Source organism: Scyliorhinus canicula, chromosome 9 (genome assembly GCF_902713615.1).
Source record: "Scyliorhinus canicula chromosome 9, sScyCan1.1, whole genome shotgun sequence".
Lineage (NCBI taxonomy): Eukaryota > Metazoa > Chordata > Chondrichthyes > Carcharhiniformes > Scyliorhinidae > Scyliorhinus > Scyliorhinus canicula.
This window is the reverse complement of record NC_052154.1, coordinates 89,884,142-89,909,777: the sequence shown is the minus strand read 5'-3', so window position 1 is coordinate 89,909,777 and position 25,636 is coordinate 89,884,142. Positions and strand designations below refer to the sequence as shown.

The 25,636-nt window shown below is 47.8% G+C and overlaps 1 protein-coding gene across 1 annotated transcript in view; it reads right to left on the bottom strand.

The window, feature by feature from the left end:
* The window catches only part of hydin (HYDIN axonemal central pair apparatus protein), a 1,231,368-nt gene that overhangs the window by 722,923 nt on the left and 482,809 nt on the right, over positions 1-25,636 (bottom strand). The window contains exon 14 of the mRNA XM_038807144.1: positions 13,451-13,518. Coding sequence (XP_038663072.1) covers positions 13,451-13,518 — 68 coding nt within the window. The remainder of the gene's footprint in view (positions 1-13,450; positions 13,519-25,636) is intronic.

Below are 25,636 nucleotides of genomic sequence, written 5' to 3'. Positions count from 1 at the left end.
ACAGCAGTCAGTGTTTGAGGTGGAATGGGGTGGGAAGAAAATAGACTCAGAGGAGGATTGGGGTTTGAAGGTTGCAGCTGGCCATGATCGACTGGAGGGATATGGAGGACATTGAGGTTGGGATGGGGATGTCTGCGATTGTAGTGGGGAGGCGTAGACAGAGAGAAGCCACCATCATCAGAGGGAATTCTGAAGACCTCTCCGGAGGCTGAAGGAGTACTCGTGTTCTCTCTGGGCTCAGAAGGCGTGCTAAAAAGGCACTTACTGCTTGGTGAACTCAGCAGTACCTGCCTCCTTCCTCCCATCAGGCTTCCAGATCCCTGGAAAAACTGTGCCTCGCAATTGTTTTAAATATATTCATGAAGTGCTTTGCCTCTTCACTGGACACATGGTAATGGATGCTGACACAGTTCCTTGTTTTTTCTTCATATTAACCCTACCCCACTTTCTAGCACAATAATTAATCCTCAATTAGTAAGTCTAAAAAACAGGTTAGCTGATCAGCATCACATTATTCTTTGTGTGAACTTATTGTGTACTAACTGGCAACCTACATTGCAAAAGTGACCACAATTCAAAAGTATTTAATTTTCTGTAAGTGCTTTGGGGCATCCTGATGTTTAAAAGGAGGTACAGAACAGCAATTTCTTTCTTTCAATGACATGCTTGATGGCTTATCCACATTTGAAATATTTTACTGTTCTAGGGTGCTTTGAGAGGAACAATTTCAGTCTCTTTCTTTCTGTTTCTGGCTTTCCAATATTTGTTCTCTCTCGTGCTGCTTTCTCTTTCCCTGTTCTATAGCACCCACTTCATTGCAAAGATTCCTAAATTTCTTATCTACCTTGTGTTTATGTTGCATGATTAGTAGGGGAGTTGGTAAGACTAGTTTTTCCAAAAATAAAATCTAGCTCCATGTAAACATCAAGGGCGCGATTCTCCGCAAATGCGGAGAGTCGTAAAGGCTGCCGTGAAACTGGCCGTGTTTCACGGCAGCCTCCGCGCCCCCTCCCGGGACCCCCCGGTTGGGGCTAGCAGCGCGGCCCCGTGAAGCACGGCATCGCAGGCTTAGCGGCCGTCGCTGAGCCCGCACGCCAAGGGTCACGGCGGCTGATGCGCACGATGACGTCAGCCACGCATGCGCGGATTGGACGGCTCCAACCCGCGCATGCGCAGATGACATCATCACGCATATGCGTCAAACCCGCGCATGCGCGGGCCGTCATGCCCCTCAGCTGCCCCGTGGACTGATCCTGCGGGGCGGCGGAGGGACAAAGAGTGCGTGGGTTTCGGACCCGCTGCCCGCGATCGGTGCCCACCGATCACGGGCCCATGCCAATCGGTGCCATGGTTGTCGGGAACGGCACTTTGCGACCGTTTTCACGAACGGTGAGAGCAGGTGTGTTTGCGTTCGTGAAAACGGCCGTAAAGGCCTGGGAACTCGGCCCATCGGCTAGGGGAGAATCATTGTTCGCCGTAAAAAAACGGCGAGCAGCGATTCGTGTCGTGGGGCGGCCGTGGGGGGGGGGGGGGCGGGGAGAGAATAGCGGGAGGTCGGGAAAAATGTCGGGAAGGCCGCTATTCTCCGACCCGTCGTGGGCAGCGGAGAATCGCGCCCCAAAATTTTGCAAAGCCATGGAGAATCCGTGAACCATTAGAGATGGCGGGTGTTTTCTGGATTCAGAAGTCCCACCCCCATTTCTGACAGATCACAATTTTACCGGTAGGGTAAAGAGGACAGGACATGATTCATTCATGAGGAAAAAACAAATTCTGCAGAGCAATTTGAATTCAATGTTGAGTTCAAACAGACCTCTTTCTCCATAGCAAGAGCCTTAATCCAGAGAAACAGAGTCACACATATTTAGAATAGATGCAAATACTTATAAAGGTGGACACAGTTTGTAAAATTGGTAAATTGTGAAATTATTTAATTTTCCAGCCCCTTAAAAGTGAAAATAACAGCCTGCCTGTGTCAGTGAGAAGAAGGGAAAACACAAGGTGTCAAGTTATTTCAATCCCCAAGCCTTTCTACATTAAGAAAAATAGGCCACCTGTTCAAGTGAGAATTTAAATTTGCTTCCAGCAGTTACAATGGCTGGTTGTTGACATTTTCCCAATTATTATCATCATGCCATCATTAATGCTTGGCTGTTTTTCACAACCTACAATCATCTCAGCAGGTGGTCCTGTGGTCACAATTTGATTGGTAGTTCAAAGAGATTATTAAAAAGTATTGGCTGTCTTTCATGAGGGGTTTTGAATATAAATCTGTTTTTAATAATGGATTAAGTACTCGAAGGGATTTAGAACTTTTAAATAGGCTTTCATTAATGGGAGTGTTTTTTAATACAGTGAAGCCTATAACAGATTTTTAAATAAAAACAGAAGAACTCAGCAGGTCTGGCAGCATCAGTAATTTTTGAGTCCAATATGACTCTTTTTTGGAACTTGATAGATTTGGAAGAATGCGTTATATCCTATTGAGAAAGGGGTAAAGCCAAATGGAGCACAATTAATTGAAGGTCAGGGATAAGTCAGAGGATAGGAGTGATTAAATGGCAAAGAAATAATGGAACACAAGACAAAATGAGTGCTAATAATAATGGTAATCCAGAAGGCCGTAACATGCCTAATCGGAAGATGAGGTGCTATTCCTCCAGTATATTGGGCTTCACTGGAATACTGTTGCAAACTGAGTGCAGAACTACATGAGAGCAAGATAGTGAATTGAAAAGGCATGCAATCAGAAGGGCAGGGTCATGCTTCCTGATCAAGAGATGTTTCATAAAGTGGTCACCCAGTCTACGTTTGGTCTCTCCAATGTAAAGAGACCACATTGTGAGCAGCTAATACAGAAGATTAAGCACAAGTACATTTCTGCTTCACCTGGAATCATTATTTGGGGTCTTAGACAGTGAGGAGAGAGCAGTTAAACGGGAAGGTATTACATCTCCTGTGATTGCATGGGAAGGTGCCATGGGAAGGGGATAAGATGGAGGTGATAGAAGAGTGGACCAAGGTTTCAGGGAGGGAACGGTCACTTCAGAATGCTGATATACATAAACATTTAGATCCTTATTTTATTTCATCTCAACATGGCTCCAGAGGTCTTTTCATGGCAGATACTGAGCGAGTTAGCATAGAGGGTATAAAAGTGTGGTGGGTGGAGGCATGGATTGGCAAGAGTTGGCATGGGGCATGGAGGTCACATGGGAAGTGTTTTGGATGGGATTGTGGTTTGAAAGTTAACGGCAGAGGGCCTAAAATTTAAGGAAACAACCGGAATGAAGTTTGGGAGAACTTCTAAACAGCACTTTATATCCCTGGGGCAACCTCTGATCGATGTCTAGAGGTGACTGGCCCAATTCCATCCTGCACTAGCCGCTCCAAAGCAGATATGAAACTTCCCAACCCCAGTCACCAATTTCAGCAGCAAAAACCAAGGGCGAAATTTTCCCCCCCCCACGACGGGTGGGAGAATAGCGGGAGGGCCTTCCCGACTTTTTTGACGCCCTCCCGCTATTCTCCCCCCCCCCCGCCGAAATCCCGACACGAATCGCTGCCGCCGTTTTTTTACGGCCGGCAGCGATTCACAGCTGTTAGAAGGGCCGAAGTCCCAGCCCTTTACGACCTTTTTACGAACGGCAAACACACCTGGTCCTGCCATTCGTAAAAACGTCGTGACCACCTGGAAAAAAATAACCATGGCACCGATTGGCACGGCAGTACCACGGCCGTGCCAAGGGTGCCATGGGCCCGCGATCGGTGCCCACCGATCGCGGGCAGCGGGCCCGATGCCCGCGCACTATTTGTCCTTCCGCCGCCCCGCAGTATCAATACGCGGGGCGGCTGAGGGGCAACCCGGACCGCGCATGCGCGGGTTTCGCGCAAAAACGCGCTGACGTCACCCGCGCATGCGCGGGTGGAGTCTTCCCACCTGCGCATGCGCGGCTGACGTCATATGACGCGTCAGCCGGCGCTAAGTCCGACAAGCGGGCTTAACGATTTTCGTTAAGCCCGACTTGTCGGGGCCTCCGACGTCGGGCTGCTAGCCCCGACGGGGGACCAGAATCGGTCCCCCGTCGGGAAGGGGCGCGATGCCGTAAAACCCGCCCGGCAGTTTGACGATTTCTCCCGTTTTGGGAGAATTTCGCCCCAAGTCTACAGAGAGATGTAAAGATTATACAAACACACAAGTTGCATACATGGCTAAAACAGTGAGGATTGGGAGTCAAGGAAAGGAAAATAAAAAGGACAGTTCCCAGCGGAACCAAAGTATATTTGCACAAAGAGGCAAAGATGGGGGGAGACAGAGTTAGAGAAAATGCTACAAAGTAATTCAATAAGTTCTTAATTAACTTCCATCAACCCAAACATCTATAAACCCAAACAAATACCGACATATTTTCGTTCTTTTAATGAAACTGAGATTAGGAGAAGGAAGGAATTATGATTATTTCCTAGCTGTTAAAAACACTGCTTATTTGAAGGTGAACTTTTTTAATGAAACGCAGGGTCTTTTATAAATTGCCATCAATCTGTGGATAATGTAGTAGATCACACTGATGACGGTGAGTTATTAGGCTGTTTCGCAAGTGTGAAGGACTCATAAATCAAGCAGGCACAGGCACAGAACCTAATCAGTTCAGTGCCTTATTTATATTGGATCTACTGGCAATTCTGAGATCTGAACTCTCAGCAAACTGATTGCAAATTATATTCCTTGCACAAATACTCTCTGCAGTGGTCGGGATTTGTAAGTTAATTGAAACACAAAGTGGGATGTCTTCAGTTCATGATAAATGTCTCTGCCAAATTCACTTTGATACAAATGTGAGGTACTGTGGAACCACCCTAATCCAGACTTTCCCTTTTGTTCTTTATCCACCCAGCCACCTGCTTGCTTATAACCTATTACATTTCTACCTTTTCCCAGTTATCAGCCTGAAATGTTAACCCTGTTCCTCTCTCCACAGATGCTTCCTGGTCTGCTGAGTATTTATGGTGAGCCACAAAGCAGCCAATGCTGCCTGGGATGAGATGGTGGCAGCTTTGAGCTCAGGGTGTGCCACCTGGAGGACTGGCCTTCAGAGCCAGAAAAAGGTCAACCACCTCCACCGGGCAGCACGTGTGAGTAGATACTAATGCCCCCCTGCCCCCCCCCCCCCCCCCCCCACCCCACGCCAAGGGAACATCCACACATCTAACCCTCCAGGTGACCGCAAGACCCCCCCCCCACCCCCACCAAGAGAACATCCACACACCCCCAACCCTCCAGGTGACCGCAAACCCACCCCCCGGCAGCCCCACTTTCACACCCTCTCTCCCGCACGGTGAACCACAAATGTGGTTAACAATACCCTTCTGTGTCTCCGCAGGCAAAGCTCCCACAATCGACAAGAGAGGGCCTAGACCAGGGGTGGGCAAACTTTTCCGTGCAAGGGCCACATTCAGAAATTCACAATTCACAAAGGGCCGCATAGTATATTAAGTAAAATAATTACTTCACCCGGTTATGATTCTGGGCGCCTCATATAGAACATAGAACAGTACAGCACAGAACAGGCCCTTCGGCCCTCGACGTTGTGCCGAGCAATGATCACCCTACTCAAGTCAACGTATCCACCCTATACCAGTAAGTAACCCAACAGCCCCCCCCCCATTAACCTTAAAAAAAAAAAAAAATTTAAAAAAAAAATATATTTTTTTTTAATGACTTGGTAGGCCGCAGAAATACCTTTGGCGGGCCACGTGTGGCCCGCGGGCCGTAGTTTGCCCACCCCTGGCCTAGACTGACAGTGAGGTGCCAGACATAAGAATCCTCACTTCCTTCGAGGAGCAGGCCCTGGAGGTGACCGGATGGACGGGGACATGGTGGTCACCCACGCGGATGCTGGCAGATGGCACAGAGGTGAGGAATCACCGGATTCCACCTGGACGATCTGTCAAACGTGAGTACTGATTGCCTTACTGACTGACCCATTACACCCACTGACCACATTTCCATTCTCCTACAGGTCCTCCAGCCGACGGAGCTGGCCCATTCCAGGGGGCCCCCTCTCCTGACTCTGAGAAGAACACCTCGGCGGGGAGCTCCGAGGATGCAACTGTTATAGTCGTGGCACAGCTGTCATCCCACCCTCCAGCAGTGCAGATCCACGCACCTCGGTGGGACATATTAGTGATCAGGCTTCTGGGCCACAATCTGGTGAGCACCGCACTGCTAATGATATACATCTGGTAGAGGCAGAAACCCCCAGGTGAGACCGCAGCTGGATTCCTGGACCCAGGTGGCGGCAGCTTTGAGCTCACCAGCCCGCATTGCGGAAGAAAGTGACAGAGGGATCATAATGGTTGTGCAAAAAGGAGTTCAGTGTGCTGTACAATATTCCACTCCTGGTGGTGCCACCCCCCCCCCCCCCTCCCACATCCAACCTCCACCCACCACCCCCTACCTACCTCCCCCCTCTCTCAGTGCCCTCAGTAATTCTCAATGTGACTGGCACTCCTAGCTCTACCACTACGCCTAGGTGATTCCCCAGGATGCACATCTGAGGTGGAGGCTGTCAGTTGCTTACCTCATCCTGTGTGCCACCTGGAGGACTGGCCTTCCGAGCCGGAAAAAGGTCAACAATCTACTCCGGGCAGTATGAGTGAGTAGATACTAATGCCCCCCTGCCCCCCGCCAAGGGAACATCCACACACCCGCAACCCTCCAGGTGACCACAAGCCCACCCCCCGGCAGCCCCACCTTCACAGCCTGATGCTGAGCCTCTGGGTTGGTTATCCGGAACTGATGCAGACGATAGGGAGCGGCCAGGACATTCAGAGGGAAATGTCAGCACACGAAACAGTGCGGCAAGTGAGCCGGGGCCCTCCACCCCAGAGGACACTCACCAGGGGCATTGTAGGCCACAGGATGAGGTAAGCAACTGGCAGCCTCCACCTCAGATGTGCATCCCGGGGAATCACCTAGGCGTAGTGGTAGAGCTAGGAGGGCCAGACACATTGAGAATTACTGAGGGCACTGAGAGAGGGGGGGAGGTAGGTAGGGGGTGGGGGGTGGAGTTTGGGTGTGATGGGGGGGGGGGGGGTGCACCACCAGGAGTGGAATATTGTACAGCACACTGAACTCTTTTTTGCACAACTATTATGATCCCTCTGTCACTTTCTTCCGCAATGCGGGCTGGCTTCTGAATCCTTTGTACATCTCTCCAGGCATCTCCCCCTCCCTGTCCCCCCCCCCCCCCTCCCATGGCGGCCCACCCCTGCAGAGGGTCCCCATCCACTGCCGAGGTGGCAAACCCAGTGCCCCCAGGCTCTTTGCCTGTGAGCAAATATGGCTACTCCTCTCCTTGGCTCCCCATAGAAGCCCATTGCTAGAGTCACGTTTTTAAAAAAGAGTGCTAATCAGCGCCAGCATTTACACTTCTTGGGGAGGCCACTGAGTGACCAGAGGCTGTTGGATGTGGGGTCGCTTTCATTAATTGTACATAAATGAAACTTAAGTGGTGATGATTGGTTTCTCGCCACACTATGGCTTGATCCCGATTTCGCCGAGGGGAGCAGGCTGGTTGCATTGTGAACTGTTTGCTGCCTGCCGCGGATGTCATTTTTGGTTTCTTCCGCTATTCACCAGCCTCGTTTCACTTGAGCGAGAGCACAATAAGGCTGGAGAATCGCGCCCCTTATGAAATGCCTTCTGTAAATCTATATAAATAACTTCAATAGAGATTTCCATGTCTTCTACTTCAGTCACCTCTTCAAAGAACTGAATCAAATGAGTCAGACATGACCTACCATTTACAAATCTGAAATTTTCAAACTGGAGTCATTCCATCATTAACTATAGACTAGATATTTTTTGATAACATGTTCGGCTAACTGGTCTATATTTGCCTGGTTTCCCTTTCATACCTTTCTTCAATAGCATAGTGACATGTGCAATTTACGCAATGGTCCAATCTAAATGAATGGTTCCTGAGTTGAGAGAACTTTGGAAGATTATCTGCCAACCTGCAATGATGCCCTTTTCACTCAGCCCGTCCTGCCAACGTGACCTCATGGGACCATCTCCTTGACTTTTTTTTTGACTATATGTCATAAAATATGGCAGGAAAAACCGGCAGTGCAGCGGTAGGCGACACCTAACTTTACCTGCCTGAGTTGACACAGTCAAAAAATAAGATAATCCAATCCTACATTTCTTCTAATAAGGCATTAAGGATATAATAATGATAATAATCACTTATTGTCACAAGTAGGCTTCAATTAAGTTACTGTGAAAACCCCTAGTCACCACATTCCGGCGCCTGTTCGGGAAGGCCGGTACGGGAATTGAACCCGCGCTGCTGGTCTTGTTCTTCATGAAAAGCCAGCTGTTGAGCCCACTGTGCTAAACCAGCCAAGACGTTTTTTTTTCACAGGCTGCATTCCAAAAGCTGGTGACTAGTTAAAGTTTGTGCTTAAACATTCTTTCTGGGGCGATTCATCAACACAATAGAAAAATGAGCTGGACATAGGTGCAAAGGGCATAATGTCAGGGCTGGCAGATAGTAATCTTCCACAAAATTGAAAAACACCGACCCATCAAAAATAGAACCCTCCCGCCTACCACCACAGAATAGCCTGCCGCCCACATTCGCTACCACAGAAAATTCCCCTCACCGCCACAGAGTCCCACCCTCCACCCACCACCACAGACCCTTGACCCTTTGCCCTCAACACCATGGAATCTTCCATCCCTTCACCACCATGGAATTGACCTCAATCCGCCCCATGGAAGCCCCACCACCACAGAATTCCTCCCCACCTAGATCACCACGGAATTCCCCCTCCCACGGAACCCCCAACACCCACCCCTCCGCCACAGCCCTCATCACCAATACAGAATTTCACCCTCCCCCGCCGACCATGACGCATCCCACACTTCCTGCACCCCTCACTACATCACAGGAATCCCTCCACGCTGCCCTTTCCCACCCCCACCCTCACAACAATGGAATTCCCCCATCCCCCAAGTGACCTCCTCCCCCACAGACACAGACCCTCCCTCCCACACTGACCTCCCAGGCAGTGCCTACTGACACTGCCAGGGTGCTGCCTGGGCATGACCCTCTGGTGGCTGTATTTATCTGTGCGCTTCTGGCGGGTTATGTTCGCCAGTTCCTCATGCTTAAAAACCTGTTGTAAATGTTGCCGTGATGTCATGCCTCCGGAACGGGACTATCCAGCCTGTGGGATGTTACAGTAGGGAGGCCCGCTATTCATATGCAAATGTGTGATAATGGAGTTCCCATCATTACGTAGCGGGAACCCCTTTTGTCACTGGCAGGGTGGGGGAGACATTTCAGCGGGGAATCCTGTAAGCCTAAATAACACTTTGGGACTCCCACTCGATTTTCCACCCCTTCCGCCATTGCCAATCCACCCCAAACCCCCAGATGGTCTTTCCCTTAAAGACAAACTTTGCTGTATTTTATATTATGCAGCCAGCAAGTCAGTCAGGATGTTCCTCCTCCCGTGCAAAGGTTATGGAGTTCACAGTGACCACACCTGAGTGTTATGCTCTAAATACTGAAATATGGGGTGAGATCTACCAGCCAGGTTACGCCCGAAAGGCAGTACGACCTGGCGCAGCTCAACTGATAGATGCTGGGTGATCCTTCTTCTGGGATCTAACCAGCTTGCCGCTCCTCGCGAGATCTAACATGATCTCGCAAGTCGTCGCGATGTGAATCCCACCCATTGTGGGCGGGATCACTTTTTCACAAATCTGCATATTGGAGTGAGACAGCTAGTCTCACTCTAACATGTATTCCCACAATCTACACACAAATGGGGACCAGACAGAATGGCACTTGAGGGGGTTTCGAAGGGGATCGGATAACCCCAGGTGCTGGCCCTCTGGGTAGGGTGGTGGCACTACTGGTCCCACCTGGGCATCTTGGCAGTGCCACATGCCTGCCAGGTGCCCCCTGATATTCAATGGCATTACCATCGCTGAATCCCCCCCAATCAACATCCTGGGGCTGACCATTGATCAGAAATTGGACTGGACTAGACACATTAACACTGTGGTTACCATGGCAGGTCAAAGGTTAGGAATCCTACGGCGGGTAACTCACCACCTGACTCCCCAAAGACTGGTCACAATCGCAATGGTACAGATCAGGAGTGTAATGGAATACTCCCCACTTGCCTGGATGAATGCAGCTCCATCAAAACTCAAGAAACTCATCATCATCCAGGACAAACCAGCCCGCTTGATTGCTCCCCCTTCCACAAACATTCAAACCTCCACCACCAACAAACCGTGGCAGCTGTGTGTACCATCTGCAAGATGCACTGCAATATCAAGGTTCCTCCGACAGCACCTTCCAAACCCACGGCCACTACCATCTAAAGGGATAAGAACAGCAGATACCTGGGGGTATCTGCACCTGGAGGTTCCCTTCCAAGTCACTCAGCACCCTGACTTGGAAATATATCGCCGTTCCTTCACTGTTGTCGCGGCTAAATCCTGGAACTCCCTCCCTAACAGCACTGTGGGTGTACCTACATCTCAAGGACTGCAGTGGTTCAAGACCATCTTCTGAAGGGCAACTCGGGATGGGCAATAAATGCTGGCCGAACCAGTGACGCCCACATCCCATAAATGAATTTTTTTTAATAACTGCCCAAGTGGCACTTCTAGCTGGCAGGAGCATTGCCAGGGTTCCAGGCTGGCAATTTTGCACGCTGCCGATTGGGCCCAGGCATGCCGGTTCAGGGAGGACCTCTCCTTATAGGTGAGCTGTGGGAGGGGGGTTTTGGGGATCGATTGGAGTCGTCGCGATCTCTTCTTGCACTGAGGAGTTCTGACGAGTGGAGCTCCTCAGTCCTGAAAGCGGGTCCAAGTGTAGCCTTGGTTGCATGTCCCCCGCTGAGACCACCAATCTACCCGAATGGCCATTTGGTGTTTCACGGCGCTCCGAGCCCTGGGAAACACCCGGCTAATCACGCGCACTGAGACTCTGTTCTCATTCAGGTGGAATGCAGCCATGGTGTATTGGAGGAAACACAAAAAGCCTGAAAGAGGCAACTTTTATCTTAATTCTTCAATATTGTGCTTCTTCGGAAGATGACACTGGAAATCATTGCATGCCTTATCAAAGAGGCCACCTGCTTCACCAAAGGGCACTGAGCCCTTGATTCATTATCAGATAGCATCATGTGTGCCTTTAGAACATAGATAGAACATAGAACACTACAGCGCAGTACGGGCCTTTCGGCCCTCGATGTTGCGCCGACCTGTGAAACCATCTGAAGCCTATCTGACCTACACTATTCCATTTTCATCCATATGTCTATTCAGTGACCACTTAAATGCCGTTCAAGTTGGCGAGTCTACGACTGTTGCAGGCAGGGCGTTCCACACCCCTACTACTCTCTGAGTAAAGAAACTGCCTCTGATATCTGTCCTATATCTATCACCCCCTCAATTTAAAGCTATGTCCCCTCGTGTTGGTCATCACAATCCGAGGAAAAAGACTCTCACTGCCCACCCTATCTAACCCTCTGACTATCTTATATGTCTCTATTAAGTCACCTCTCAGCGTTCTCCTCTCTAACGAAAACAACCTCAATTCCCTGAGCCTTTCCTCGTAAGACCTTCCCTCCATACCAGGCAACATCCTAGTAAATCTCCTCTGAACCCTTTCCAAAGCTTCCACATCTTTCCTATAATGTGGTGACCAGAACTGCACGCAGTACTCCAGGTGCGGCCGCACCAGAGTTATGTACAGCTGCATCATGACCTTGTGGTTCTGAAACTCAATCCCCCTGCTGATAAAGGCTAGCACACCATATGCCTTCTTAACAGCCCTATTAACCTGGGTGGCAACTTTCAGGGATTTATGTACCTGGATGCCGAGATCTCTCTGTTCATCTACACTACCAAGAATCTTGCCATTAGCCCAGTACTCTGCATTCCTGTTACTCCTTCCAAAGTGAACCACCTCACACTTTTCCGCATTAAACTCCATCTGCCACCTCTCAGCCCAGCTCTGCAGCTTATCTATGTCGCTCTGTATCCTATAACATCCTTCAGCACTATCCACAACTCCACCGACCTTCGTGTCATCTGCAAATTTACTAACCCATCCTTCTACACCCTCTTCCAGGTCATTTATATAAATGACAAACAGCAGTGGCCCCAAAACAGATCCTTGCGGTACACCACTAGTAACTGAACTCCAGGATGAACATTTGCCATCAACCACCACCCTCTGTCTTCTTTCAGCTAGCCAATTACTGATCCAAACCGCTAAATCACCTTCAATTCCATACTTCCTTATTTTCTGCAATAGCCTACCGTGGGGAACCTTATCAAACGCCTTACTGAAATCCATATACACCACATCAACAGCTTTACCCTGATCCACCTGTTTGGTCACCTTCTCAAAAAACTCAATAAGGTTTATACTAACTACTGTGGAAACAGAGATTTTTTGGATGTGACCTACTCGGCCATTGTCATTTACACATCCTGACATAAAGTTTATGGTGAAGGACTTCAAAGGGTCGTTAATAATTGCCTTCAAGGAGGCTCACAGATGACATGCTTCACTTGTCTTGACCGAAGCTAACAGCAGTGGAGAAATCATCCAATCAACTAAAAGAGCTGTGATCCTGGTGATTTAGTCCATGGAGCCAAAGGTCATTCCCATTTGTGCAACAAAGAGATTGAATAATTGGGAAGACACAGTTTATGTTTTTCTGAGTGAACTTTAAAAAACAAGTTCACGTACATTGGTATTCAGCTCATCCACAACTAATCTAAGTCAATCCAACAATACCTCTTCTAATAGATCAATTTGTCCAGCTTTATAAATGATAGAACTGTGTCTAATTCAAACTGCAATTTAAACCCTGCACAGATGGCTTGTCAGTAACAATACACTAAATAATCAATCAACCGTTCATAAAGCAGAGTTATTATTAATGGCTGGTGCCCACCAAATCATCATAAATTTGAATATAAATGGGTGTTGTCTAATTATCTGTCACTAAATATTTTACTGAAAATACCATCTATGCCAGTCTTGCCAAAAGAATCAATCTTATGTTGCTGGAGAAAAGCATATACAAGTTACTGCCAGACTCTGAGTCTATTATTAATTCAGAAAATTTGCAACATTTGCAGAAGGCCAATGTGGCAACCTGCTTTACAATCCTAAATTTGAGATACGCCTATTGGAGCCAATCAGCCTGACAGACATGAGATGGAGGGAGGAAAATGTATCCAAAATGTTTCCTGGTACAAGATATTTAATTAGCATAAATTTGAAATTCTAGGTGAACAGCAACTTCATTTCCCATTATTAAATATCACAGGAAATATTCATTGCTTTTGAATTTCTTTTCCTAATAGCCATGATGGGACACAAAAACATTACATACTCACCAAAGGAGACTTCCCCAAAGTTCAGTATGGGCACGTTGAAGTGAAACGTAGGTCCAATGACACGTCCCCTGAAGAGAACAAGTAGTTATGAAATGAAATGAAAATCGCTTATTGTCACAAGTAGGCTTCAATGAAGTTACTGTAAAAAGCCCCTAGTCGCCACATTCCGGCGCCTGTCCGGGGAGGCCGGTTTGGGAATCAAACCGTGCTGCTGGCCTGCTTGGTCTGCTTTAAAAGCCAGCGATTTAGCCCAGTGAGCTAAACCAGCCCCCATATCAGCATGTTTTAAGCAGCAGTGGGCTGTAACAATTAGTGATGCATCTGCAAGGAGGTCACTAGGAGAATAATTTTCAGCAGTTCAATACCGACACTCAGCAATTTCCAATGATAATGAATACAGTTCAAGGTGAACATGTCAATACAGGAGCAGTGAAATGACGTGGGCAATTTCTTTCCAATTATAATGGAGCGTCAGAATGTTTCCGACTTAAACTCGAGTTAGAGTCAACATATTGCATCAATGTTCTTGCAGAATTACCCTTGGAAGCCAAATCAAACGAGATATTCGATTAATTTAAAAGAAGAGTAACTTAAAGCCATGTGACACTATACTAATCCTAAAACTCTCCCCCCAGAAAAGTAATTTTTGTTTTAAAACAGGAATGGAAATAATCAGAACCATAATATAAGGTTGTGTATTTCAGCCATTAAGTCATAGAATCCCTACAGTGCAAGTCAGGTTGTTATTTTTCAACTTTAGGTGGTTGAAACATGTCAATGTATCAGCAGGACAAATATTGTTCTGCTGACCGACCCATTTATAACCTGTCCTGGATCAGTGTATCCCACTGATGGATTTAACCCTGTAAAGTAACATTTTTATAAAGATATTAAGTGGTGGTTATATAGCCAAGGGATAGAAGTCTCCAAGCATGTTGTGGAGTTTTAACAGGTTCGCTACCCGGTAGTCAGTGTGATTGACAGACTTCCATTCAGGTGTGCGTGGTAAACCACTGTATTGTATTGTACTGTTGTATTGCTACATGCCTGGGCTTGTCCCTGCTGGGTCCAAACCACTGTAGTATATAATATGTGTATTGTGGTAAACTGCCACTGTATTATATGTAATGTGGTAAACTACTGCCTGCTGGCTCCGCCTCCCCTCGGGCTCGGTATAAAGGTGGCTAGTCTTCGCCGCTGCCTCAGTTCACGATCCGAGGCCAGGAGGCTTTCTGTTTAGTTTATTAAAGCCTCAGTTATGTTCACCACTCATCGTGTGTTCATTGATGGCATTTAGGGCAGCACGGTAGCATGGTGGTTAGCATAAATGCTTCACAGCTCCAGGGTCCCAGGTTCAGTTCCCGGCTGGGTCACTGTCTGTGCGGAGTCTGCACGTCCTCCCCGTGTGTGCGTGGGTTTCCTCCGGGTGCTCCGGTTTCCTCCCACAGTCCAAAGATGTGCGGGTTAGGTGGATTGGCCATGCTAAATTGCCCGTAGTGTCCTAAAAAGTAAGGTTAAGGGGGGGAGTTGTTGGGTTACGAGTATAGGGTGGATACGTGGGTTTGAGTAGGGTGATCATTGCTCGGCACAACATTGAGGGCCGAAGGGCCTGTTCTGTGCTGTACTGTTCCATGTTCTGTGTTCTATATCAATTTAATAAACTAAACATCTAAGATGATTTCATCACTCAAGCCTGACCCCTGGAGCTGGACCCACAGGCAGCCGACACCACTGCAACATTTGAGCACTGGCTAAGCTGCTTCAAAGCGTACCTCAAATCCTTCACCGAAGACTTCACAAACCTCCAAAAGAAGCAGATCCTCCATGCACAGGTGAGCCCACAAGTCTTTCTTCTCATCAGGGACGCCCCCTGATATACGGAGGCGATAATGCTGCTGAAGGGACACTGTATAAAGTCTGTAAATGAGGTGTATGCGAGGCACCTTCTTGCCACGAGACGACAACACCCTGGGGAATCACTAGCAGAATTCCTGCGTGCCTTGCGGGTACTCTGCCGGAACAGTGACTGCCAGGCGGTATCGGCTACCCAACACGCAGAGCTGTTGATCAGGGACGCTTATGTCGCAGGCATGAAACCAAACTACATCCGCCAGCGATTTCTAGAAGGGGGTACACTCGGCCTCCCAGAGCCAGTGCAGCTCTCAAACTCTCTGGAGGTGGCCTTCCAGAACATGGAGGCCTACACCTCCGACCGTGCGGCACCCTCGTGGACCTCATGGGCGCCGCCATCATATGACCCGGGTGCGGCACAAGCCTGTGCCGCACGGCAGCCCGCCAACGCCGGAAGCCCAAAGTGCTACTTTTGCGGCCAGGGTAATCATCCCAGACAATGCGACCCTGCACGGAACGCGACTTGCAACGGGTGTGGGAGGAAGGGCCACTTTGCCGCCATGTGCGGCCCATGGGGCCGCCACCTTAGACGTCATCTCCGATGCCACCTGCCACGCGTGACCCATGGAGGCCGCCATCTTGGGACCACTCCGCAGCCTCCCAGGAGCCCTGCTCACCCGATTGCACGCTGGCAGCCACCACCTCTGACCGGCCTATCCTTCACCTTCCAAAGCTCGCCTCCATCACACTTGACCAGTCCCGGCCTCATCACCTCACAAAATCTACGATGACTGTCCGGATCAACGGGCATGAGACGGCCTGCCTTTTTTACTCCGGGAGCACAAACAGCTTCATACACCCAGATACGGTACGGCGCTGCTCCCTCCCAATTTTACCCACGACCCAGAAAATCTCCCTGGCTTCCGGATCTCATGCAGTATAAATCCGGGGGTACTCTGTCGCGACCGTTACTGTACAAGGCGTAGAATATGCTAACTTCAAACTCTACGTCCTTCCCCATCTCTGCGCTTCCCTATTACTGGGGCTCGACTTCCAGTGTCACCTCCAAAGCCTTACTTTAAAGTTTGGTGGACCCCTGCCCCCCTTCACCGTCTGTAGCCTCGCGACCCTAAAGGTCCCCCCACCCTCGCTCTTCGCTAACCTCACCGCGGACTGTAAGCTCATCATTACTAGGAGCAGACGATACAGTTCCCGGGACAGGGCCTTTATCAGGTCGGAGGTCCAGTGACTCATACGAGAAGGGATTATGCAGAAAGGCCCGTCCACTTATTAAATCCACCGTTTTTCCTCTGACGGCTGATGCCTGCCTGGCCTTCAACTACATCAAGGCAGATATTGCCAAAGCCGCGATGCACGCTGTGGACGAGTCAATTCCGTTCCAGGTGGAGCGATGCGTCGGACTTTGCTCTGGCCACTACCCTCAACCAGACGGGCAGGTCCGTGTCTTTCTTCTCATGTACCCTCCATGACTCTGAAATTTGACACTCCTCTGTCGAATAGATGAAAGGGTAAGTAGAACTCAGCCCCTGGGTTTTGAACATGGTCAGCACCCTCCTGACATTGTGGGTACAAAAGAACATGGAGCAGGGCTGCCAACGCTAATTGAGTGTCTAGCTACACAGCAGGAGGCTCCGACAGACCATGAGGCACAATCATCAACTGTTGGGCCCAGTGCAATGAGCAACAGCTCATGCATCAGGAGGACATGAGAGAGGGAAAAAAGGCAGGAAGGCAGTGGAGACCAAAACCTCAATGCAGGATTGACCGACAAAGATAGAGGTACCTGTAAATAATCAGGAATCAGTGCACAGGGGACTGTGAGCAGATGATGACAGACATTTTTCATCGTCAGAAACCTCATACCTCACATCATTGGTGACCATGCTCTGCCAGGTGCCATTAAAGACACCATGGCCCTGAACATTGTTTCTGGCTCTTCCAAGGATGAACTGCATCTCAAAAGCAGCTGCATATCACTGGATCTCACTGGTTACTGAATATACCTTTGTCAGAGCTGGACAGCATGGCAGCTTTATTCATTTTGCCCACAGACTTTGCCAAGGGCACTCATTTCCCAAATATGCAGTCTTCCCTTTGCTCCTCTCACTCTCTTATGGGCCAGGGTAATTTTGAGGTGACCATGACTGTTTCCCGACTGTTTATCCAACCTGCTTCAGCTGTTCAGAAACAGTTTCCAAACCATGTGTACTCCCTTAAATATTCCAATATTCCTCTTTAATAAGCTCGAAGTGAGCTTCTTAATAAGTTTAATTTGCCTCAATGCGTAGGAGAATGGGGTTCCTAACCTGCTCTCATTCTGCCCTGGTGAACATTGCTGGCACCTTGAAATTGACAGGCTGCCTAGTGTCTGTATTTTTGGGGCCATGCTTCTTGCCATCAGGGATGCTGTGAAATTTCAGCCCATTTAATTTCAGTTGTTTCAGTACATTGAATTCTGAGAAGCAAGAGAGATTGATTCAGAGCCGTTAGACTGATTCTCAAACATGACTCTGAGCTATGGTAAAATCTAAGTATTGCAGCTTTGAAAGGAGGCGAGAGGTGAACTAACAAGAATGGAATGAAATAATTTTGAAAAGGAGCCAGGTTCAAACCAGTAAAAGGTCATTTTTTTAAAATGTATTTCCATAATATCTTTCAAGATCTCAGGATATCCCAAAGCATTTCATGGCCATTGATGTACAAGCTGTAGTCACCACTGTAATGTTAGAAATACAGCTATAGAATAGAGCATTATCACTCTTGCAGTGCAGAAGGATGTCATTCAGCTCATCGAAACCGACCCTCTGAAAGAGCACCTTACATAGGCCCATTCTCCCATCCTATCCCCGTAACCCCATTAAACCACTTAACCTGCACATCCCTGGACATTAAGGAGTAATTTAGCATGGCCATTCCACCTACCCTGCATATCTTAGGACTGTGGGAGGAAACCGGTGCACCCACAGGAAACCCATGCAGACATGGGAAGAACGTGAAAACTCCAGCACCCAAGGTCAGAATTGATCCGGGTCCCTAAAGCTGTGAGACAGCAATGCTAACCACTCTGCCACTGGTTTATGTGAGCAAGGTCCCTCTACGGAGCCATTATGGAGACATGGTTAGAACAGGGACAGGAATGGTTGTTGGACGTTCCTGGGTATAGATGTTTTGTAAGAGTAGGGAAGGTGGTAAAAGAGGTGGAGGAGTAGCATTATTAATTAAGGATAGTTTAACGGCTGCAGAAAGGCAGTTCGAAGGGGATCTGCCTACTGAGATAATATGAGCTGAAGTTAGAAATAGGAAAGGAGCGATCACGTTGTTAGGAGTTTTCTATAGACCCCAAATAGTAATAGAGATGTGGAGGAAGAAATTGCAAAGCAGATTATGGATAGGTGTGGAGGTCTCAGGGTAGATGTCATGGGTAATTTTAACTTTCCAAATATTGATTGGAACCCCTATAGGTCAAACTGTTCGGATGAGACAGTTTTTGGACTGTGTGTGCAGGAGGGTTTCCTGACACAATATGTGGATAGACCGACAAGAGGTGGGGCCACATTGGATTTAGTACTTGGTAATGAACCAGGCCAAGTGTTAGATTTGTTTGTGGGAGAGCACTTTGGAAATAGTGACGACAATTCGGTGTCTTTCACGATGCAATGGAGAGGGATAGGGCCATATGGCAGAGCAAGGTTATAATTGGGGGAGGAGTAATTATGATGCGATTAGGCAAGAATTAGGGAACATAAGTGGGAACAGAAACTGTCAGGGAAAGGCACAAATGAAAAATGGAGCTTGTTCAAGGAACAAATACTGCATGTCCTTCATAGGTATGTCCCTGTCAGGCAGGGAGGAAATGGCCATATGAGGGAACCATGGTTCACAAAAGAGGTTGTATGTCTTGACAAGAGGAAAAAGGAAGCGTACGTAAGGATGAGAAAACAAGGTTCAGTTGGGTCGTTTGGGTTACAAGGTAGCAAGGAATGAGCTAAAAAAAAAGGGCTTAGGAGAGCTAGGAGGGGGCATGAGAAGTCCTTGGCGGGTCGGATCAAGGAAAATCCCAAGGCCTTTTACTCTTATGTGAGAAATAAAAGAATGACCAGGGTGAGGTTAGGGCCGGTCAAGGACAGTAGTGGGAACTTGTGCATGGAGTCAGAAGAGATAGGAGAGGTGTTGAATGAATATTTTTCTTCAGTGTTTACCAAGGAGAGGGGCCATGTTTTTGAGGATGAGAGTGTGATACAGGCGGATAGGCTGGAGGAGGTAGATGTTCTGAGGGAGGATGTATTAGCAATTTTGAAAAACCTTAGGGTCGACAAGTCTCCTGGGCCAGATAGGATATACCCTAGGATTCTTTGGGAGGCAAGGGATGAGATTGCAGAGCCTTTGGCTTTGATCGTTGGGTCCTCACTGCCCACGGGGATAGTGCCAGAGGACTGGAGAGTGGCGAATGTTGTTCCTCTGTTCAAGAAAGGGAATAGGAATGACTCTGGTAATTATAGGCAGGTTAGTCTTACTTCAGTGGTCGGTAGGTTAATGGAAAAGTTCATGAAGGATAGGATTTATGACCATTTGAAAAGATGCAGCTTAATCCGGGATAGTCAACACGGATTCGTGAAGGGTAAGTCTTGCCTCACAAATTTGATTGAATTCTTTGAGGAGGTAACTAAGTGTCTGGATGAAGGTAGAGCAATTGATGTTATATACATGGATTTTAGTAAGGTGTTCGATAAGGTTCCACACGGTCGGCTCATGAAGAAAGTAAGAAGGTGTGGGATAGAGGGAAATTCGGCCAATTGGATAAGTAACTGGCTATCACATAGAAGACAGAGGGTGATGGTGGATGGAAAATGTTCAGACTGGAGACCAGTTACCAGCGGTGTACCACAGGAATCCTGTGCTGGGTCCCCTGCTTATTGTGATTTTTATCAATGACTTGGAGGAGGGGGCTGAAGGGTGGGTCAGTAAATTTGCTGATGACACCAAGATTGGTGGAGTAGTGGATGAGGTGGAGGGCTGTTGTAGGCTGCAAAGAGACAGTGACAGGATGCAGAGCTGGGTCGAACAATGGCAGATGGAGTTTAACCCTGATAAGTGCGAGGTGATTCACTTTGGTAGGAAAAAATTGAATGCGGATTACAGGGTCAACGGCAGGGTTCTGTTCTGAGGAATGTAGAGGAACAGAGAGATCTTGGGGTTCATGTCCACAGATCTCTGAAGGTTGCCACTCAAGTGGATAGAGCCGTGAAGGCGGCCTATAGTGTGTTAGCGTTTATCAAGAGGGGGCTTGAGTTTAAGAGCAGCGGGGTTATGCTGCAACTGTACATGACCCTGGTGAGACCACACTTGGAGTATTGTGTGCAATTCTGGTCACCTCATTACAGGAAGGATGTGGAAGCATTGGAAAGGGTGCAAAGGAGATTTACCAGGATGCTGCCTGGTTTGGAGGGTAGGACTTATGAGGAAAGACTGAGGGAGCTAGGGCTTTTCTCTTTGGAGCGGAGGAGGAGGAGAGGCGACTTAATAGAGGTTCATAAGATAATGAGGCGGATAGATAGAGTGGACATTCAGAGACTATTTCTTCGGGTGGATGTAGCTGTTACAAGGGGGCATAACTATAAGGTTCAGGGTGGGAGATATAGGAAGGATGTCTGAGGTATGTTCTTTACTCAGAGAGTGGTTAGGGTATGGAATGGACTGCCTACTGTGATAGTGGAGTCGGACACTTCATGAACTTTCAAGCGGTTATTGGATAGGCACATGCAGCACACCACAATGACAGGGAGTGGGATAGCTTGATCTTGGTTTCGGACAAAGCTCGGCACAACATCGAGGGCTGAAGGGCCTGTTCTGTGCTGTACTGTTCTATGTTCTATGTTAACAGCTATGTGATATGAACCAGAGAATCCTTTTAATGGTGTTGGTTAAGAGATAAATATTGGCCAGGTCACTGCGGAGAGCTCCCCTGTTGTTCTTCAAAATACTGTCTTGCAATCTTTTCTATTCACCGGAGAGGGCAGATTGGACTCCATTTCATGTCTTGCCCAAAAGAACAGGCAGACATCAGAGAAACCATTACTTAAGGAGTATTCAAACTGCAAAATAATGTTCTGCGTATGTGCTGGGACAAGAAAATCCATCATAGGAAGGAACAGGAGTAGACCACTCAGACACTGGAGCCTGTTTCCCAAGTGATTTAGGTCATGGATGACTTTTATTTTAACTTCAATTTCCCACCTTGATTCCATAACTCATAATACACTTGCCCAACAAATATCTATCGGTCACAGTTCTGAAACGATCAATTGGGACTCGAGAGGTTTTTCAGGGGGAGTGTTCCAGAATTTTACTGCCATTTGTGTTGTAACATGAGAAACTATGACGAGGCAGTAGAAAATCACAACGGTGACTCAGTAACTAATGAAGAACTTTATATTGCATCACAGCTGTGCTGAAGGAGGGCACTATGGAGGACCCGAGCAGTGAGGCGATATGGGCAGAGCTCAGAAATAGGAAGAGTGCGTTAATAATGTTGGGGCTGTACTACAGACCTCCCAACAGTGAGCGTGAGATAGAGGTACAAATATGTAAACAGATTATGGAAAGATGCAGGAGCAACAGGGTGGTGGTGATAGATTTTAATTTTCCCAACATTGACTGGGATACACTTCGTGTCAGAGGTCTAGATGGAGCAGAAATTATAAGGAGCATCCAGGAGGGTTTTCTCGAGTGGTATGTAAATAGTTCAACTCGGGAAGGGGCCATACTGGACCTGGTGTTGGGGAATGAGCCCGGCCAGGTGGTTGAAGTTTCAGTCGGGGATTACTTTGGGAATAGTGATCACAATCCCATAAGTTTTAGAATACTCGTGGACAAAGACGAGAGTGGTCCGAAAGGAAGAGTGCTAAATTGGGGGAAGGCCAACTATACCAAAATTCGGCAGGAGCTAGAGAATGTGGATTGGGGACAGCTGTTTAAACGTAAATCCACATTTGATATGTGGGAAGTTTTTAAAGAGAGGTTGATTAGAGTGCAGGACAGACATGTCCCTGTGAAAATGAGGGATAGAAATGACAAGATTAGGGAACCATGGATGACAGGTGAAATTGTGAGACTGGCGACTGAAGACAGTCGAAACTTTGGAAGAATATCGGGAATGTAGGACCAATCTGAAAAGAGGAATCAAGAGGGCTAAAAGGGATCATGAAATACCTTCAGCAAACAGAGTTAAGGAAAATCTCAAAGCCTTTTATTCATATATAAGGAGCAAGAGGGTAACTAGAGAAAGGGTTGGCCCACTCAGGGACAAAGCAGGAAAGTTATGCGTGGAGTCAGAGAAAATGGGTGAGGTTCTTAATGAGTACTTTGCATCGGTATTCACCAAGGATAGGGATGTGACGGATGTTGAGGTTAGGGATAGATGTTTGATTAATCTAGGTGAAGTCGGCATAAGGAGGGAGGATGTGTTGGGTATTCTTAAGGGCATTAAGGTGGACAAGTCCCCAGGTCCGGATGGGATCTATCCCAGGTTACTGAGGGAAGTGAGAGAGGAAATAGCTGGGGCCTTAACAGATATATTTGTAGCATCCTTGAACACGGGTGAGGTACCGGAGGACTGGAGAATTGCTAATGTTGTCCCCTTGTTTAAGAAGGGTAGCAGGGATAATCCAGGTAATTATAGACCGGTGAGCCTGACGTCAGCAGTAGGGAAGCTGCTGGCGAAGATACTGCGGGATAGGATCTATTCCCATTTGGAAGAAAATGGGCTTATCAGTGATAGGCAACATAGTTTTGTGCAAGGAAGGTCATGTCTTACCAACTTAATAGAATTATTTGAGGCAGTGACAAAGTTGATTGATGAGGGAAGGGCTGTATATGTCATATACATGGACTTCAATAAGGCATTTGATAAGGTTCCCCATGGTACGCTGATGGAGAAAGTGAAGTCTCATGGGGTCCAGGGTGTACTAGCTAGATGGATAAAGAACTGGCTGGGCAACAGTAGACAAAAAGTAGGAGTGGAAGTGGGTTTCTCAAAATGGAGAACTGTGACCAGTGGTGTTCCACAGGGATCCGTGCTGGCACCACTGTAGTTTGTGATATTCATAAATGATCTGGAGGAAGGTATAGGTGGTATGATTAGCAAGTTTGCAGATGACACTAAGATTGGTGGAGTACCAGATAGTGAAGGGGACTGTCAGAGAATACAGCAGAATATAGATAGATTGGAGAGTTGGGCAGAGAAATGGCAGGTGGAGTTCAATCCGGGAAAATGCGAGGTGATGCATTTTGGAAGACCCAATTCAAGAGTGAAGTATACGATAAATGAAAAAGCCCTGGGGAAAATTGATGTACAGAGAGATCTGGGTGTTCAGGTCCATTGTACCCTGAAGGTGGCTGCGCAGGTCGATATAGTGGTCAAGAAGGCATACGGCATGCTTTCCTTCATTGGAAGGGGTATTGAGTACAAGAGTTGGTAGGTCATGTTACAGTTGTATAAAACTTTGGTTCGGCACATTTGGAATACTGCGTACAGTTCTGGTTGCCACATTACCAAAGGATGTGGATGCTTTGCAGAAGATGCAGAGGAGGTTCATCAAGATGTTGCCTGGTATGGAGGGCACTAGCTATGAAGAGAGGTTGAGTAGATTAAGATTATTTTCATTAGAAAGACGGAGGTTGACGGGGGACCTCATTGAGGTCTACAAAATCATGAGAGGTATAGACAGGGTGGATAGCAAGAAGTTTTTTCCCCAGAGTGGGGGACTCAATTACTAGGGGTCACGAGTTCAAGGTGCGAGGGTAAAAGTTTAAGTGAGATATGCGTGGAAAGTTCTTTACGCAGAGGGTGGTGGGTGCCTGGAACGCATTGCCGGCGGAGGTGGTAGAGGCGAGCACAATAGCGTCATTTAAGATGTATCTAGACAGATACATGAATGGGCAGGGAGCAGAGGGATACAGATCCTTAGAAAATAGGCGAATAGGCGCCAGTTTTAGATAGAGGATCTGGATCGGCGCAGGCTCGGAGGGCCAAAGGGCCTGTTCCTGTGCTGTAATTTTTCTTTGTTCTTTGTTAACAACAGATCTCCAACACAGGACTAGTTCCCTCAACTTCCAGACTTACTCTGAAGATACCCAGCTATCAGGTCCACACCCTGGCACCCGCTAGGCTCAGGTTCGGATGCACTGTCCCCACATGCTCTAGGTGGGTCACGTGCCAACAAAGGATGATCCTTTTAAAGGGCCACCCTATCACATTCCCCCTTTCCTTAAGTTCTCTTACAATTCCCCAAGAAAAACAGGAAAACTCTTACATACAAGAATTACAGTAAAGGAACGCACGGCAAAGTTCATAAGGTCAGTCTATCAGGGAACGTTTGTACTCTTGTTGAGCACCCCAACTCTGCAACTGGCTTTGCCATACTTGAAGTATCTGAGTCCATATCAGGGTAAGGCTGATTTAAAAAAAATAAATTTCAATTATGGGGAAATTTAGCGTGGCCAATCCACCTACTCTGCACATTTTTGGGTAAAGCAAAGATGGGGACAATGTGCAAACCCCACACGATAGTGACCCGGGGCTGGGATCGAACCCGGGTCCTCGGCGCCATGAGGTAGCAGTGCTAATCACTGCGCCACCATGCCGCCCTAGGGGCAGGCAGACTTACAGATCCTGCATTACCAGTGACCTCCTCTGCTCCTTCTGCTGACACACGTGATTCCCCTCGTGAACACCATGGCTCTATCACCACCGACTCTGTGGTTGGTGAATTGTTAACTACTACTGGGTCAGCACGCCCAGTTGTTGGGCCAACAGTTTCCCACCTTCTCAAATCATATACATACTTCCTCACTTTGTGGCACATTCCTCACTATGATGACATAAGACACTGGGCCAGTCCTTGCAATAACCCTCCCAGGTATACAAGCTGGTCCCTCACGTAAACAAAATCCTCTGCTTCAAAATGATCGGTTTATCTTCATGAAAAAGGCCAGGTAACGGCTTATAAGAACAAAGAACAATACAGCATAGGAACACGCCCTTCGGTCCTCCAAGCCTGTACCGGTCGTGGTACCAACCTTTGCCAAAAACACTCAGCACTTCCTTGTGCCGTATCCCTTTTATCTATCCTATCCATGTGTTTGACAAGATGTCTTTAGAACGCCGTTAATGTATCTGCTTCCACAACCTTCCCTGGCAACGTGTTCCAGGCACTCACCACCCTCTGCCTCGCAAATCTTCTCTAAACTTTACTCCATGGACATTAAACCTGTGGCCCCTGGTGACTGAACCCTCCACCCTGGGAAAGAGTGCCT